This window comes from Crocuta crocuta, unplaced genomic scaffold (assembly GCF_008692635.1).
Source record: "Crocuta crocuta isolate KB4526 unplaced genomic scaffold, BGI_CrCroc_1.0 scaffold675, whole genome shotgun sequence".
NCBI classification, from domain to species: Eukaryota; Metazoa; Chordata; class Mammalia; order Carnivora; family Hyaenidae; genus Crocuta; species Crocuta crocuta.
Genome location: NW_027528796.1, coordinates 574,772 through 590,717, shown reverse-complemented (window position 1 = coordinate 590,717; position 15,946 = coordinate 574,772). Strand labels below are relative to the sequence as shown.

At 47.9% G+C, this 15,946-nt stretch overlaps 2 protein-coding genes, 1 long non-coding RNA gene and 1 other non-coding gene across 5 annotated transcripts in view; 1 reads left to right on the top strand and 3 right to left on the bottom strand.

The window, feature by feature from the left end:
* SPATC1L (spermatogenesis and centriole associated 1 like) overlaps positions 1 to 11,036 on the bottom strand; it is a 13,111-nt gene extending 2,075 nt beyond the window's left edge. Inside the window, exons 1-3 of one of the 2 annotated variants that reach the window (XM_077755387.1) lie at positions 10,135 to 11,036; positions 5,853 to 5,992; positions 5,642 to 5,762 (exon numbers count right to left, since the gene is read on the bottom strand). In XM_077755387.1, the coding sequence (XP_077611513.1) occupies positions 5,642 to 5,762; positions 5,853 to 5,992; positions 10,135 to 10,336 (463 nt within the window). In that variant the 5' untranslated portion in view covers positions 10,337 to 11,036. Of the gene's footprint in view, positions 1 to 5,641; positions 5,993 to 10,134 lie in introns of both variants that reach the window. The other variant, XM_077755385.1, reaches the window with a different exon arrangement.
* LSS (lanosterol synthase) overlaps positions 5,914 to 15,946 on the bottom strand; it is a 44,380-nt gene continuing 34,347 nt past the window's right edge. The window contains exon 23 of the mRNA XM_077755383.1: positions 5,914 to 5,992. The gene's annotated coding sequence lies outside the window, so the exon portion shown is untranslated. The remainder of the gene's footprint in view (positions 5,993 to 15,946) is intronic.
* LOC144224431 (uncharacterized) lies at positions 10,442 to 15,913 on the top strand. The gene is made up of 4 exons (XR_013333046.1): positions 10,442 to 10,873; positions 12,371 to 12,545; positions 13,327 to 13,483; positions 15,291 to 15,913. It is a non-coding gene; the product is annotated as an uncharacterized LOC144224431 (long non-coding RNA).
* Positions 13,331 to 13,491, bottom strand: LOC144224467 (U1 spliceosomal RNA). The gene has a single exon (XR_013333056.1). It is a non-coding gene; the product is annotated as a U1 spliceosomal RNA (small nuclear RNA).

Below are 15,946 nucleotides of genomic sequence, written 5' to 3'. Positions count from 1 at the left end.
GGTCCTGGCGAGACGCGCGCTCCCGGGAGCACCGCGTGCGGGGGGGGCTCGGAGCCCTCGGGGCGTCTCTCCTCAGGAGCACTTTCAGGTCCCGGTGGGACCTCGTTCATGGTCACCGTGACCCCGAGGGGGCCAGACCCCACTTACAGACAAAGGAACTGAGCTTGTGGGGCGCAGTGCTTCCCCAGCCACTTAAACGTGTTTTTTATTGAGATACAATTCACATCCTATAAAATGGACTCTCTTCAAAGTACACAGTTCAGACGCTTTTCTACATTCACAGAGTTGTCCAGCCGTCACCACAGTCAACCGCCAGAGCGAAACCCTGCACCCACCTCAGTCCCACAGCGCTCCGCCCGCAGCCGCACAACCACCCCTCGGTCTCCTGCCCGCGCGGATTTGTCTGTCCTGGACATTCCGGGGACCCCTGTCGGGTTTCCCGCGGCCCAGCAGGCGGCAGCACTGCGCGCCTGTCTGCGGCCGCCTAATCGCCCACCGTGCGGACCATCACATTGGGTTTCTCTCTTCGTCCCCTGAGAGGCGGGCGGGCTATGGTGAACAATGCTGCGATGAACATTCATGTAAAAATGTTTACGTGGGGGGCCTGGGGGGCTCCGTCAGCTAAGCGTCTGGCTTCAGCTCAGGTCATCGCTCGTGAGTTCGAGCCCCGCGTGGGACTCTGCCGTCATCGCGGAGCCCCTTCGGTTCCTGTCTCCCTCTCTGCCCCTCCCCGGTTGTGCTTTCTCTCTGCCTCAAAAATAAATAAAAACATCAAAACAATTTTTTAAATTTTGTGTAAACAAATGTTTTCAGTTCTTTTAGATATATACCTAGGCGTGGAATCACTGGTAAGTCTATGTTTAATTTTTGATGAAACGCCAAACTGCTTTCCACAGCCACAACGTACGTGGGTCCCGGTATCCCCACGTCCTCTCCGACATTTGTGCCGGTCCCTCGTTTTGATTATAGTCGTCCTAGTGGGTGTGAAGCGGTTTCTCATTGCGGCTTCATAGGTATTTGGCTGATGACTGATGATTTGGGGCGTCTTTTCATGTGCTTACTTGTCATTTGTATGTCTTTGGGGAAATGTTCATTCGAGTGCTTTGCCCCTTTTTAATCGGATTGCTTGTTTATTTACTGTGGAGTTGTGGAGAGTTCTTATATATCTTGGATACCAGTCCCTTATCTGCTGATTGACAAATATTTTCTCCCACTCTGTGGGCTCAGTTCACTTTCTTGAAATGTGTTCCTCTGAAGTACAAAAGTTTTGGGGTGCCTGGGTGGCTCAGTTGGTTGAGCATTCAGACTCGGCTCAGGTCATGATCTCACGGTTAGTGAGTTCCAGCCCCGCATCAGGCTCTGTGCTCACAGTGCAGAGCCCACTTCGGATCCTCTGTGCCCCCTCCCTCTGCTCCTCTCCCGCTGGCTCTCTCCCCTGTTCATGGACTGTCACTCTTCCTAAAATAAAAAAATAAGTAAATACAAAAAAATTTACTTTTGATACAACCCAGTGTATATACTTTTCCTTTTGTTGCTCATGCTTTTGATGTCACATCTAAAAATCTATTGCCAAATCCAAGGTCATAAGATTTATCTCTGTGTTTTCTTCTAAGAGTTATATGGCTTTAGCTCTTTTAGATTTTTTTAAGTCTTTGAAACATTTAGAGTTAATTTTCACATGTGGTGTGATGTCCGACTCACTCTCGTGCATGTGTTTGTCCACTTGTCCCAACATCATCTGTTGCAAAGACTGTTCTCTCTCCACTGAACTGTCTTGGTGTCCTGGCTGCACATGAAGCCTGCAAGTGCCTGGGCTTATTTCTGGAATCTCAGTTCTGCTTAGTTGATGTCTGTATGTTTGTCTTCTATGACCGCCACAGCCTGGATTCCTGTAGCTTTACAGTAAATTTTGGAACTGCTAAGTGTGAGTCTTCCAACTTTGCTCTCCTTCCTCAAGATTGTTTTGCCTGTTCTGGCTCCCTTACATTTCCACCTGAATTTCAGGAGCAATTTCTACAGGCAAGCCAGCTGGGATTATGATGGGAATTGAGTGGAATCTACAGGTCAACTTGGGGAGTGCTGCCATCTTAACGATGTGAAGCCTTCCGGTCCATGAACATGAGATGTTTTCCACTTATTCTGGTCTTCTTTACTTTATTGCAGCAGCACGCTGTAGTCTTCAGTGTGCTCCTTCCCCAAGCCCTTTGCGAGGCTGCAGAAGTACCCAGGAGTTCAAGCTGAAAATCAGATTGACCGCACAGCAGCTTGCCAGGGCAGATGAGGGCCATGGGAGCTCAGGGTGCGAACTTCCTCTTCTATATTAATACACTTCTCTCAGCAGGAATCAGTCCCTCTTCCCACCCTTCTCTGTCTTTAAAGAATAAATTAGATGGAAGAAGTGATATACACCTGAGATGTTCTAGAAATTATTTCTAGTCCAACCTTGGCCTTCCAAGATTCAGCCAAAATCTATTCTTCAAAGAAAAAAAGTCAATAATATTGGTAAACACGTAACCAGACTTTTTAAGGGAAATGAGACGATGGACATTACCGCTATCAGAAATTAGAGATGGTCTCACCGCAGATACTACCGATGTTAAAAGGATAATAATGGAATATTAGAAACAATTTTATGCTAATAAATTTGACAGCATAGATGAAATGGACCAATTTGTTAAAAAACACAAAAGCTCACTATTGTGAGTGACCTGCCAAAGCTCTCTTAAGAAGAAATAGATCATTTTAGTAGCTGTATATCAGCTAAGGAAACTGAATTTGTAGCAGGGGAAATATTCCTACAAAGAAAATTAAAGCCTTGGGTGGTTTCAGTGGTGAATTTCACCAAACATCTAAGGAATAAATGATACCAATTCTACATAAACTCCTCTAGATTATTAAAGGGAATGGAGCATTTTCTACCTCATTCATTGAAATCAACATTAACCTGGTACCAGAGCCAGAAAATGACATGAAGAGAAAACTATAGACCAGTATCCTTCATAGACAGCAAAAATTCTCTAAAAAATTTAGGAAATTAAATCCAACAATACAAAAAAGTATAATCCATCATGACCAAGGGAGGTTTATCTCAGGAATGCAAGATTGGTTTACAATTCATAAATCAATCAGTGTAATTAACCATATTAGCAGAAACAGACTACAAATAAAAACCAAATGCTCATCTCAATAGATGCAGAAAAAGCACTTCACAAGATCCAACATCCATTCGTTATAACTATAAGGAAACTAGGAATTAAGGGGAAATTCCTAAACCTGATAAAAGTCATCTACAAAGACCTGAACTAACATCATACTTAACAATAACAAACAGGATGTTTTCCTCCTAAATTAGGAAAAGATTAAAAAAATAAAAAGGTCCACTGCCACCATTTCTTGCCAATGCAATAAGACAAGAAATATAAAAGGAATAGAAACTAGAAATGAAAAAATAAACTTGTCTTTATTTGCAAATGACACAATCATATATCCTAAGGAATCTACAAAAATCTACTAGAACAGGGGCACCTGGGTGGCTCAGTCAGTTAGCATCCAACTTTGGCTCAGGCCATGATCTGCTGGCTCTTGAGTTCAGGTTTTGCATTAAGCTCCACACTGGCAGTGTGGAGTCTGCTTGAGATTCTCTCTCTCTCCTTCTCTCTCTCTGCCCCTCCCCAATTTGCAAGCATGCTCTCTCTCTCTCTCTCTCTCTCTCTCTCTCAATAAATAAATAAACTTAAATAAATCTACTAGAACAAATAAGTGAGTTCAGAGGGTGTCTGGATGGCTCATTCAATTAAGCCTCTGACTTTGGCTCAGGTCATGATCTCATGTTTCATGAGGTCATGCACTGAACCAGGCTCTGCACTGACAGTGCAGATTCTTTGTTTCCCTCTCTCTACCCCCCACCCCCCAACGCTCTACCTCAAAAATAATAAATAAAAATATTTTTAGAAATAAGTGAGTTCAGTAAATTTGTAAGATACAATATTTTTATTTGTCAGGGTTCTCCGGAGAAATAGAAACAGAACCAATAGTGTGCGTGTGTGTGTGTGTGTGTGTGTGTGTGTGTAGGAAATTGGCCCTCATGATTATGGAGACTAACAAGTCTCAAGATCTACAAGGTGAGTCAGCAAGCTGGATACACAGGGAGACTGAAAATGTTGTTCTAGCCTGACTTTGAAGGTCTGAGAGCCAATGGTGTGGTTTCAGTCCAGAGTACTGCAGGCTTGAAACTCAAGAAGAACTGATGCTTCAGTTCAAGTCCAAAGGCAATCATGTAGGAGGAATTCTCTCTTCCTTTTTGTCCTATTCAAGCCCTGGATTGACTGGATGAGGCCCACCCACACTGAGAGGGCAATGTGCTTACTCAGTATATTGACTTAGATGTTCCCCTCATCCAAAAACACTCTCACAAAAGCAACCAGAATGTTGGACCAAATATCTGGGTACTTCATTTCATGTTAACAAAAAAATTAGGCATCACAGGAGTAAACACACAAAAGCCAACTGTGTTACTATATACTAGAAGTGAGCAATCAGAAATTGATAATGATAAAGGCAATACTATTTCTGATAGTATCAAAAATGTGAAAATACTAAGGGTTAATTTATCAAAAATGTGCAAGATCTATACATATAAGACTATAAGACTATAAACATTGTTGAGAGAAATGTTTAAAGAACTACATAATATTGGTAAGGTTCAATATTATTATTATTAATAAATTGTTAATTTCCCTGAAAATCGACCTAATCAATCTGAAGATCCAGAACAATCCCAATCAAATTCCTAGCAAGCTTTTTTGTAAAATTGAACAAGTTGATTCTAAAACTCATGTGGAAATGCAAAGGACCTACAATGGCCAGAATGACTTTGAAAATGGAGAACAGACACTATCTGAATGACAGTCTTGCTTTAAAGCTACAATAATCAAGACCATGTGTACTAGAATCAACACAGACAGATAAATAAAACAGCATGGCAGTGGTGGGGGCGGGGGGCAGGTCCAGAGATAAACTTATACATATATGAATAGTTGGTTTTTGACAAAAGGGTCAAGGCAATTCAATGGAGAAAAAATTTTCTTTCTGAACACTGGTGTTGGAACAAGCAGTCATCTAATGCAAGCCTCATACCGTTCACAAAAATTGACTTGAAACTGATCAGAAACCTAAATGTAAAACCTAAAGCCATAAAACTTCTAGAAGAACACATAGGAAAGAATCTTTGTGACCTTGAGTTTGACAAAGATTTATTAAATAGGACACAAAAAGCATGAACTATATAAAACAACAACAAAAAAATCATTAAACTGGACTTGATCACAGTAAACAGTTTTGCTTCTTAAGAACACTTATGCAAATGGAAAAGCCATGGAGTGGGAGACATTTCCAAACCACACACCCAGAAAAGGACTTGTGTCCAGAATATATGTAAGATTCTGACAACTTGATCACAAGAAGATAAGCAAGTCCATCTTTTTAAGAGGCAAAATACTCACAGGAGCAGCCCAGGACCCTGGCCTCCCAGCCACACTCTCCTTCCCCTGCAGGAAAATGGGGACGCTGTGCCCAGCCGGCTACCGCGACCACTCTCCACGACTGCCCACCGCCGCGCCCGGTGCCCCGGGCTGGGCCGTACCGTTCAGGTAGTAGCTCCTCCTGGTCCTGTCCCCAGACGGCAGGCTGCTCTCTGAGAAGCACACTTTCTTGGGCCGGACCAGCTCCCTGGGCTCCAGCAGGGTCTTGTCCGCCAGCGGGTCCTGCAAGGGGTTCAGGAGTGGGGACAGCTTCCTGTCAGTGCCTCGGGGCGCACGGAGCTCTGGGGGGCTGAGGAAAGCCTTGAAGGGCACCTGGGAAGAGGTGGCACAGCCAGGGGAGGCGTCGTCCTCACTGGAGATGGGGGCGTGCGAGCACAGCAGGTCCTCCAGGGAGGACGTCTGCAGCTGGGAGGGTGCATCAGGGACGCTGGTGAACCTTCCAAAGTCTGCACCTGGGATGGAGAGGGAGGGCGAGTCAGGCTGTGTTCCCAGGACGCCCCTAAGCAGGGGGAGCACACGGAAGAACACCGTATGCCCAGCCTCAAGCTGTGACGCCCACCGTGCTTCAGAGTCCTCCTCCTCCCTCTAGAGAACATGACACTGTGGGTGCCCACCCCACACAAGGAAGCCACCAGCCTCAAGTTTAAGGGCATGGCAAGCACACATGCCTCTGTGTGCTTCCCATCCACCTGTGCGTCTACACACAATACAAGAGGGACTTGCTTATGCTTGTAAACATACACAAACAGTATCATCCTATACAGGTTTTATTCTGCAAAATACCTTTCTGCGGCAGCATTATCTTTTTTGGGAATTCGTCTATATTGAATCATTGGGTAGCTTATCTGATACATTTAACCGTTTCTTGGAACACGTGTGCATGCAGGCGTGTGCATTCATGTGCGTGCATGTGCACGCGTGCATACACACACACACACACACAGACACACACACACACACACAGCAATTTTCATATCCACTGCCCTGTTGATAAGCATGGGGATGATTCCTGCTTTCCTTGAAAAAGCAAAGCTGTAAGCAGCATACCTTAATGTGTCTCCTTGTTCATGGTGAGCACCCTCTGCTGTCTACACTGGGCTCAGGTGTGTGCTGTTTAACCTTCTCTGTGCACTACATCAGTGGGCCCCGGCAGATGACAACACATGGCTTTCCCCTAATCCCTGGTGACACTGAACATCTTTTCATGTGCTCATCGGCCCCTCAGGTTTCCTTTCTGTGAATTATTTTTGCCTTTTCTCTGCTCGTTTTTTTAGGGGGAGGGGTAGTCTTTAAAATTATTTGTAGCAGCTCTTTTTGTCTCTTGCATACTAGTTCCTTACTGATGAAAAGTGTTGTAAATGTCTTATTCCACTGGGTGCCTTGCTTATGTTTGAATCTCTTTTATGCTGACTTCTCTTGCAGAAGTTTTTAAAGTGTAATGTAGTCAACTTTAACTTATTGATTCTTTTGATTTATAAAGTCCTTTCCTACCCTCATGTTATAAACTTGTTCTCCTGGCAATAAGGTAAATATATACTTGAGAAATAGTGTGTTTTAAGATCTATCATGAAAAATTATATCCTAAAATGTGCCTCCTCAGGAACCAACTAATCAACCTCCAGCAATGCTTTCACAGAAAAACATGTTCAAAAAAAGAAAAGCCATTAGGATGAGTCTTGCCCCCCATCTGCCCACATTGCCTGTAGACAATTCTACTTCCTCAAAAGTAAAAGCATTCTCCCAAGTAATGATCACATCAAGGAAGAAATAAAAATAAGGAACAATGATTATAGAGAAATAATGAAAATCAGAACATTACATATTAAGGCATCAGTACGTTTAAAACTGTATCTGGATTGAAATCAGTAATTTAAATACTTTAATTACTTTTAAAAAATCATCTCAAAATTAAACATTCAAATCAAGATATGATGAGGAGCTCTTAAAAAAACAATGAACACGACCGCAAAATACACTGCAGACAGCTCTGTGAAAGTCCACACGACAGCAAAACTGTGGAAAACTACCTTAGGGAAACAGAAAACATGAAGAAATAAAATTGGAAATGAGAAAAGCAACATAAGAAAGACCAGGAAGAGGTTGGAGTTATGAGCGACCATTATACACAACTGTGTAGTCACTAAGATTTCAATAACAGGAGAGCTCTTGTGGGAAATTATTTTTAAATGACTCAATAAGAAGTAGAAAATCTAAATGGACCAATAAGCAAAGAAAATCTAGAAGTTATAAAACAATTATGCTCTGAGGGCCGCAGGCCCTGGGAGCTAGTGGTAAGTTCTTTCAAGCTCCAAATGATTCTTAATCCCTGTATTACAGAAATCAGGTTGGAACACTAAAAAAAATTAAAAGATGCTTCTTGATCAAGGTTATAAACCGGTCACAAGTCTGGTAGCAAATCCCCAAACAGAAAACCCACAGAAAGAAGACCAAAGCCCATATCCATGTAGGACAGAGTCCCCAGATCCGGAGCAAAGCCCTGTCCCAGGGGACAGACAGCAGGAGCCCGGGGCCTTCCGATGGAGCAGGCCGAGGGCAGCAGCTGAGGGCACCCTACCAGGGCCAAAGAAGATCATGGAAACTGAACAAAACAGGCTGTTTCTCAATTTTTCTTGTTCTTTAAACAGAAGGACTAGAAGGGTCCTCCCAGCGCCTAGCCTTCGTGCCCCTCCACCCCCGGTCCAACTGCCGCCAGAGCCAGAGTTCTGGGAGTTCCAAGGGCAAAGACCAAGGCAAATTTAACAGTATACACACTGTCAATCTGCTTTAAATCATTTGCACACGGTGCGGTTTTAAACTCAGAAAACAGACCACATTGACGAACGTAGCACACGGGGCACACAGGCGGCCGAAGAAGGCTGGGGTGTGGGAGCCTGGCCGCTGCGTGTGGTGCTGGGGTCAGGAGGGCGCTGGCCTGGTGCAGAGGCCACAGCAGCGTCTATTTCAACAGCACAGGGCCTTTGACCCACGGATTTCCCGGCCGTTGCCCCTGCGGCAGGTGGGGGTGGGCTGGAGAGCACCACCTAGCCTGGGGCCCGGCTGCTGGTGTGGGGAGCCACCCCCACCCCGAGGGCCGCTCCAGCGCTGGAGTGCAGGCTCTGGGCCTAGAGAAGGGGACCTCTGGGTGACAAGAGTAAGGTGGATGGAGGGGGCGATCGAAGTATAGAACAGCTCAACCCTGTTTAGGAAAACCCAGGAGATCCCCTCATATGCACATGAATATTCACCACAAACTTCCGACAGAAACCCAAGAAAAGGTTGAGAGCAGGGCCCGGAGCTCGGGCTTGGCCTTGTATGTTACATCTTCTTGGGGTATTTGTAAGTTTGCCATGAGCGCCGGTTGTTGAATGAAATAAACAGGGTTTTAAAGCACATCCTGTGCTGAAGGCAGATGCTAAGGGACCACGGGAAACACGAGCCGTTGCTGGTGGCAGCTCCCTGCTGTTCCTAAACGGTGGCTGCTGTCTGAGAGTCGTTCTAAACTCCAGCCCCCAAAGAAGGCTGAGGGTTGTAGCCAGGCCTGCAGGCAGCATCCCAGAGCCCCGGGCCCGGGGCGGGGCTCGGGGGGGGGGTCCCCCTGAGGATGGTCGGCCATGCTGACCTTGGCCCACACCCTGCAGCAAAGCCTTGTGTGGAAGGCTTGGTGGCTCTGGGCAGGCCCGGGGACTGGAGTGCCTGCTGAGATGGTGTCTGGCAAGGTCTGGGATTGCTAGGGGTGACCCACAGGCAGGGGAGCCGGCCGTGCTCCCAGAGACTCCGCCCTGACCTAGGCCCTGACCAGGGTCCCTCTCGGGGCACCCAGCTCCGGTGAGAGTCTGCACCTCTACCGACCACACATGGGAGGGAAGGCGAGTCGGGGGGTGGAGGTGGGGGCCCAAGTGCTCCTGCCAGTGCTGACGAAGGGGTGGCTCTGAGCCCTCAGAGGCGGCCCTGGACTGACCCAGTTCTCAGGACAAAGGACAACAAAGTCACACTGGGTTCGTGACTCTTGGCAGTAATCAGAGCACCAGCGAAGCTTGGTGACAAGTGCCTTTTGCAGCCACTGCACAATGACATCCCTGGTGGCCCAAGGAGGCAGCACTGACCCTCTGTGGGATGTCACACAGGTGACAAGTCCTGGGAGGCCAGTGCCTCTTCAGCAAGTTTCTGGGGACAAGCATGTGCCTTGGCTGCTGGTGGGGGTCGGGGTTTCTGCAGCTGCCTCTTTGGGCTTCACTGTCCTCTCTCCACCACCCCCACCCCTGCCCTCTGCTGGTCCCCTCTCCCTCTTCAGGGTGCTCCTTGAGGCCGAAGGACCCCAGGGACATGCTTGCTCCTGGGGCTTTGCATCCCTGAGCTCTGTGCAGGGGGCTGGTGGGTAGCAGCCACCGATGTGGGGGGCTAACCCCCCACCCCATTTTCTAGATGTGGGCTTCATGGCCCAGAGGGCCTTACACAGCAGAATGGGGAACGGGGTCCAGCCCTGAGGGAAGGGAAGGGGCCAGAGGCCACCGGCATCGCTGAGGCAGGCCGCCGGCGGCACGTGGGGGCCTCACCACTGCTCCTGGACCCCTGCTGCCCTGGCCCGTAGCCTCACCTGCGCTCCCGGGGGAGTGGGCCTCAGGGTAGGCAGGCGCCTTGGGGTAGAGCAGGTCCCGGCCCCCGAGGCCACAGCGCTCCTGGCAGCTCTCGCTGAGCAGACGCTTCAGCATCTGGTTCTCCTTCATGAGGCGCACCTGCTTCTTCAGGTCTGCGTTCTCGCTCATGAGCCTGTTCATCAGCTCACTCCCCTCGGCCATGGCCACGTCTTTAGTGCTCACGTGTGGGCCTGCGGCCCCATGGAGGTGGAAGTCCAGAGCCTGCAGACGCTCCAGAAACAGCCCAAGGCCCTGGAGTTCCACCACTGCCTGGCCTTCCGCAGCCTTGTGATGTCGCCCTTAAAGAGCCAGTGCCCGCCCGGCCGGCACCCGTCCCACCCGCGGTACCCGCAGACCTCGCCTGGGCCTGGCCTCACAGAGCAACACCTCCCGCCAAGGGTTCAGTTCCAAGGAGAACAAGGGGAATGGACTGGAGGAGTTAGGATGGGGCTTGTGGGGAAGGCAGCCAGCCCCAGACAGGAATGTTCCGGCACCTTCTAGCAACAGCCAGAGCACTGGGCTGAGGGGAGCGTCGGGCCATCCACACCGTGTGGCATGTGCAGACCTCAGGGGGCCTCTGCCTTTACTCCGCGAGACTCGTGTTATCTCTGCACACGGTGCTGGTGCAGCTGCCCAGTCTGTGGGGTCAGCGGGCCCCCAGAGCCGAGGCTGGTGTCTGGCGTGCAGACACGTATTAGGGTGAGCAGCTGGGACGCACACTTGCAGAAGGCGCGGTGGGCAGGAGCGGGGAGCTCGGGTGCTCGCAGCAGCCCACAGGCCCGTGGACTCCGGGCGGGCTCTGAGGGGCCGGCAGCTGGAGGCGGCCTGCTGACCACTCTTCCCTGGTAAGAAGGCTTGGACTGTGAGCCCTGAGTGTCCGGAACACTGACTGTTACTGGACCTAACTGAAGACTCCCCCGACTGGACCCAGGCCTGTGCGGACCAATCACACACAGACCTTTGCTCGCGGGGTCCTGCCAGAGTGCAGATTTCCGTCCTCGGTTAGTGGGACCAACACGAAGCCGCCCCAACACCCGCTCTTCCAACTAACTACTCAGAGCGGTAAACGCACTCAGCACTGTTTCCTGGCTCTGAAGTTCTTGGTCGTGCCTCTTGGCAGCGGTTGAGGCAACAGAGGGGTCACCTCCTGACCCTCTTGGGAAGGGATAGAGTCCAAACAAGAAACCAGCATGTCCTCCAACCTTCGGCCCCAACATCCAGGGGTCCCCAGCGCTGCATCAAGGGCACTCGGGGTCCACGCAGAGCAAAGCCATTACTTCCCCCAGACTGCCAAGTTAGCATAAGGTTGCTTCAAGGAGAGAAAGGCTTGAGTCGGGTTTTGTGGAAAAGAGGATTAAAAAAAATTTTTTTTTTAAATGCTTATTTAGTTTTGAGAGAGAGACAGAGTGTGAGTGGGTAAAGGCAGAGACAGAGGGAGACACAGAATCCAAAGCAGGCTCCAGGCTCTGAACTGTCAGCACAGAGCCTGATGAGCGGCTCGAACTCACAAACTATGAGATCATGACCTGAGCCAAAGTTGGACGCATAACGCAGGCGCCCCTGGAAAAGAGGATTTCTAAGTCCCAAATGTACGTACCTCATGCGACCTGAGACACGCCCAGTGTCTGGACCCCAGAGCCTCTCACATCAGACAAGGACAGTGGGGACATGGGTAGTGCCCACTGAGCAAGGGTGAGCAGGGGCTCCCAGGACTGAGGGCAGATGTCTCCCCCAAAACCTGAGAGCAAGACCCTGGGACATGAAAGCCTCCCTCCACACCACGGCACTTAAAATGCCATTAGAAAACCCTCAGAACATGCATCCCCTCCAGCCACAGGACCATCCCCTCTGCCAAGTTTCTGATCATGATGCATCATTCTCTTATCACTGGATTCAACTTACTACTAGTCTGTTAAGTATTTGTGTGGGAAATTGATCTGTATCTCCTTTCCAGTAATGTCTCGGTCTGGCAGAGCTATCAAGGTCACACTCTCTAAAAGGAGTCTGCAAAATGTTCCCGCCTTCTCTAATGTCTGGGTATGGGGTATTTGTGTTAGGTTGTTCTTTCTTTCTTAAATGATTGATAAAATTCACCAGGAAGCCATCTGAGACTAGAGCTTTCTTTTGGGAAAGTTTTTTAAATTTCAAATTAAGTTCTAAAATAGATACAGAGTGATGTAAATTTCCCCTTCTCAGGAACACCTATGTAACAACTGTGTCTTTCCGGATTTTTCTGTCTGCGTTGTGGAACGCTGGCACTGAGCAGCCGTGACGTTCCCTTATTGTACTCTGCGGTCTCGCGCCTCTGAGGACAGACCGACGCGGCCAAGGCAGAAAACTGAACGTGAACACGGAGCAGCAGCGTTAGCAGGTGTGCAGAAGGACCCAAGGATCAGCAAGCTGGGCAGTGCGAGCAGTGGGACGCAGAGAGGCGGCCGCACAGTGAGCTCGCGTTGACCACGCCAGGTCAGCAGGCCTGGGGGTGACCAGCCTGGACGCTGCCTTGTGTCTGCAGGACTGGTGGCAATGCACCTTTTTAATGCCGGCCGTAGGTGTCCTTTCTTTCTGGATCCGACCAGAGGCTTGCTGTTTCTCAAAGCGTCAACTTCACTGACGCATTGTTGTTTCCTACAACATTTGACTCGTGCTCTTTTATCTGGTATTTCCTTCCTTCTACTTACTCTGGTTTTAAGATTCTTTTTTTTAAATATGGAAACCAATGTGACAATAAACTATATTAAAAATTTTTTTTAATGTTTATTTTTGAGAGAGACAGAGTTTGAGTGGGGAGGGACAGAGAGGGAGACACAGAATCCAAAGCAGCTCCAGGCTCTTGTGTTAGCACAGAGCACAACACAGGGCTCAGACCCATGAACTGTGAGATCATGACCTGAGCCGAAGTCAGATGCTTACCCGACTGAGCCACCCAGGTGCCCTGGTTTTAAGATTCTTAAGGTGGACACTTAGATCACAGACTTGAAACCTTATATACAGTGTTAATAGGTAAGCCTGTAACATTTCTGTGACCACTGCTTTAGATACATCCCACAAATTTTGAAGTCATTTTTTTCACTTAGCTTGAAATACTTCATTTCCCTTGTACTTTCATTTTTTGATCATTGGTTATTTAGAAGTACACTGTTTATTTTCAGATATCTGGGATTTTCTTTCTTTTCCCCCACCATCACAAACTATGCAGTCGAGTTTCCTACATTTGGTGAAATCGCAGGGGTCAGCACATCCAGAATGCAATGGATAAGCCTCGCCCTGGGAAAACCACCTTCGTGATCATGGTATCTCCCCTGGCAGGTAAGTATTCTTTTTGTCACTGATTTTTAATTTAATTCCACTGTGGTTAGAGAATACACTGTGTGGCCTCAATCCTTTCAAATTTCCTCACCCCACATGTGGTCTTAGAGAATGATGGCCCATAAGCTCTTGAAAAGAATGTTAGATTAAGCGTTCCATAAATGCCCATTCAAGTTGGCTCAAGGTTTTGTCTACAGTTGTGGAGACAACGTTGAAGTCTCCCACTTATCAAATTCCCTCTCCAGCTGCCCATTTTTGCTTTTCATATTCTGAAGCTATGCTATTAGGTGCATACATGTTACTGTTATTAAATGACTCTTTGTTTCTAGGACTGTTCCTTTTCCTGAAGCCTACCTTGATATTAATACAGTACTTTTGCTTATGATTAATGTTTTTTCATATAGTTTTCTAAACCAGTACTTTTATCCTGTATTTTTGCATTTAAAATTTCTCATGGACAATACACGAGTCATGCTTTTTCATTCAGTGTGAGTTTCTGCTTTTAACTAGAGTGCTTGGCCCTTCAGTTAGTAAAGTTACGTAAATGGTTGGTGTGGCAGTTTTCTAGGGCTATATAACAAAACAGCAGACTGGGTGGCTTTGACAACAGGAATTTATTTTCTTACAGTCTGAAAGCACGAAGCCTGAGAACCAGGGGTGGGCAGAGCTGTGTCCTCACGTGGTTGTCCCTCTGTGTGTTTGTGTGTGAACTCATCTCTTCTTAGCAGGACACCAGTCCTATCAGATCAGAGCCACCCTGTGATTTCATTTAACCTTAATTACCTTCTGAAAAGTCCCATATCCAAATGTAGGTCCTTTTCTTCCATATAAATTTTGGAAAACACAATCTAGCCCATAAGAGTTAGGCTTATCACATTTTCTATTGTTCTATCTGTTCTTCCGGTCTCCTTTGGGATTATTTTGCCCCCTTTATTAGTTTTCTAGCCATACCTCCTTTCCTTCCTTAGCAGTTCGCTGACTACAATATGTTCCTCTTACTTCCGACGACCTGTGTTCTGGTAAATACTGTCACTTGTGGATGCAGCACTTGAGACACGAAGGGAGCCTCTCGGCAGCATCCGCCATTGTCCTCCAGCACACTTTTGTCTGTGTTCACTTTCTTGTTTTTGCCTTTAAAAGTTAATCCTATTTCAAAGAGTTTTTTGTTTGTATGCTTGCTTTTAACAAAGGGGGAAAAGCCTTCTTCATGTAACGTTTCTGGGTCTCATTCTTTGGTGAAGATCACTTTCCACCTGGTATCACTTTCCTTGGGCCCAAACATTTCTTTTGGGCAAGGCTGCTGGAGAATTCCTTCAGCTTTCATTTGTCTAGAAAAGGAAGGTCTATTTTGCCTTCACTTTCGTTTTGTGAATAGAGGATTTTAAGCTGACCAGTTTTTCCCTTTTAATACTTTATAACGATGTCATACAGCACAGCCTTCTGATTTGCATCATTCCTGATGAGAAGACAGCTGTCCTTCCCTTTGCTCACTTGTATATAACGTGTCTGTTTTTGACGGCTTTTAAGCCTTTATTCACCATTGGTTTTCATCAACTCATGATGTGCTCTGGAGTAGGTTTTGGTTTGGGCATGTTTGGTCTGTGTGATTATTCTATGTCTGTCGAGCATGACACATCTATGGGCTTATATATTCCATATCTGGAAAAATTTCAGCCATGATTACTCAGATGTTTTTCTGCCTCCCTCCTACCCCATTCTGTGAGACTCCAGTTATACATACGCACGTGGGAGCACGCAAGGTCATCCAACAGGTCACTGGCTTTTTTTTTTTTTTTTTTTTTTAAAGTATTCTGGCCACCACGGGCTGTTTCAGAGCTCAGCTGTTCCTGGATGGCCCAAGAACAGCCCCCACTCCTCTACTCTCCCAAGAACCAGAAAGGGCATCAAAGACATGGGGTCTCCAGTCCACTGCGTCTCACTCCCACAAAAGGCCTGGTTGTGGGGACGGTATCTGAGGCTGCCACAAGCCATGCAAACTAGCTGTTCTCCACTTGTGTCCAGCATGGGTTTCAGACACTCCCTGGGCCATCACTGTCCCTGGGGGAAGGCTGGAAATCACCTACCAGCAGTCATCGTGGAGAAACTAATGGGTGAATTATTTGCACTGAGGAAAACAGGTAACCTTACGTTATCCGTACCGTCCCTATCCTCCTGAGTGGTGACAGGGGGTCTCTGAGGCAGAGGCCAAAGCCCCAGGTGAAAACGCCAGGCACAACGTTGACACACCATGGAGGGGCCTGGTGCTCTCCCGAGCAGCACCCTCAGCCTCCTCCCACCGCCACTGGTGTGGGTGCCTACAGTGGCACCCCGCTGCGAGCAGATGCCCTATGGTGAGGCTCACAACCAGTGAGACCAGCTACTGGGGCTGCTGTGTGTATGCTCCAGCCTCCGCCTAGAGAACTGAGGGCAGAAGAGCCACAGCCCCCCGCCCCGCCCCCCGCC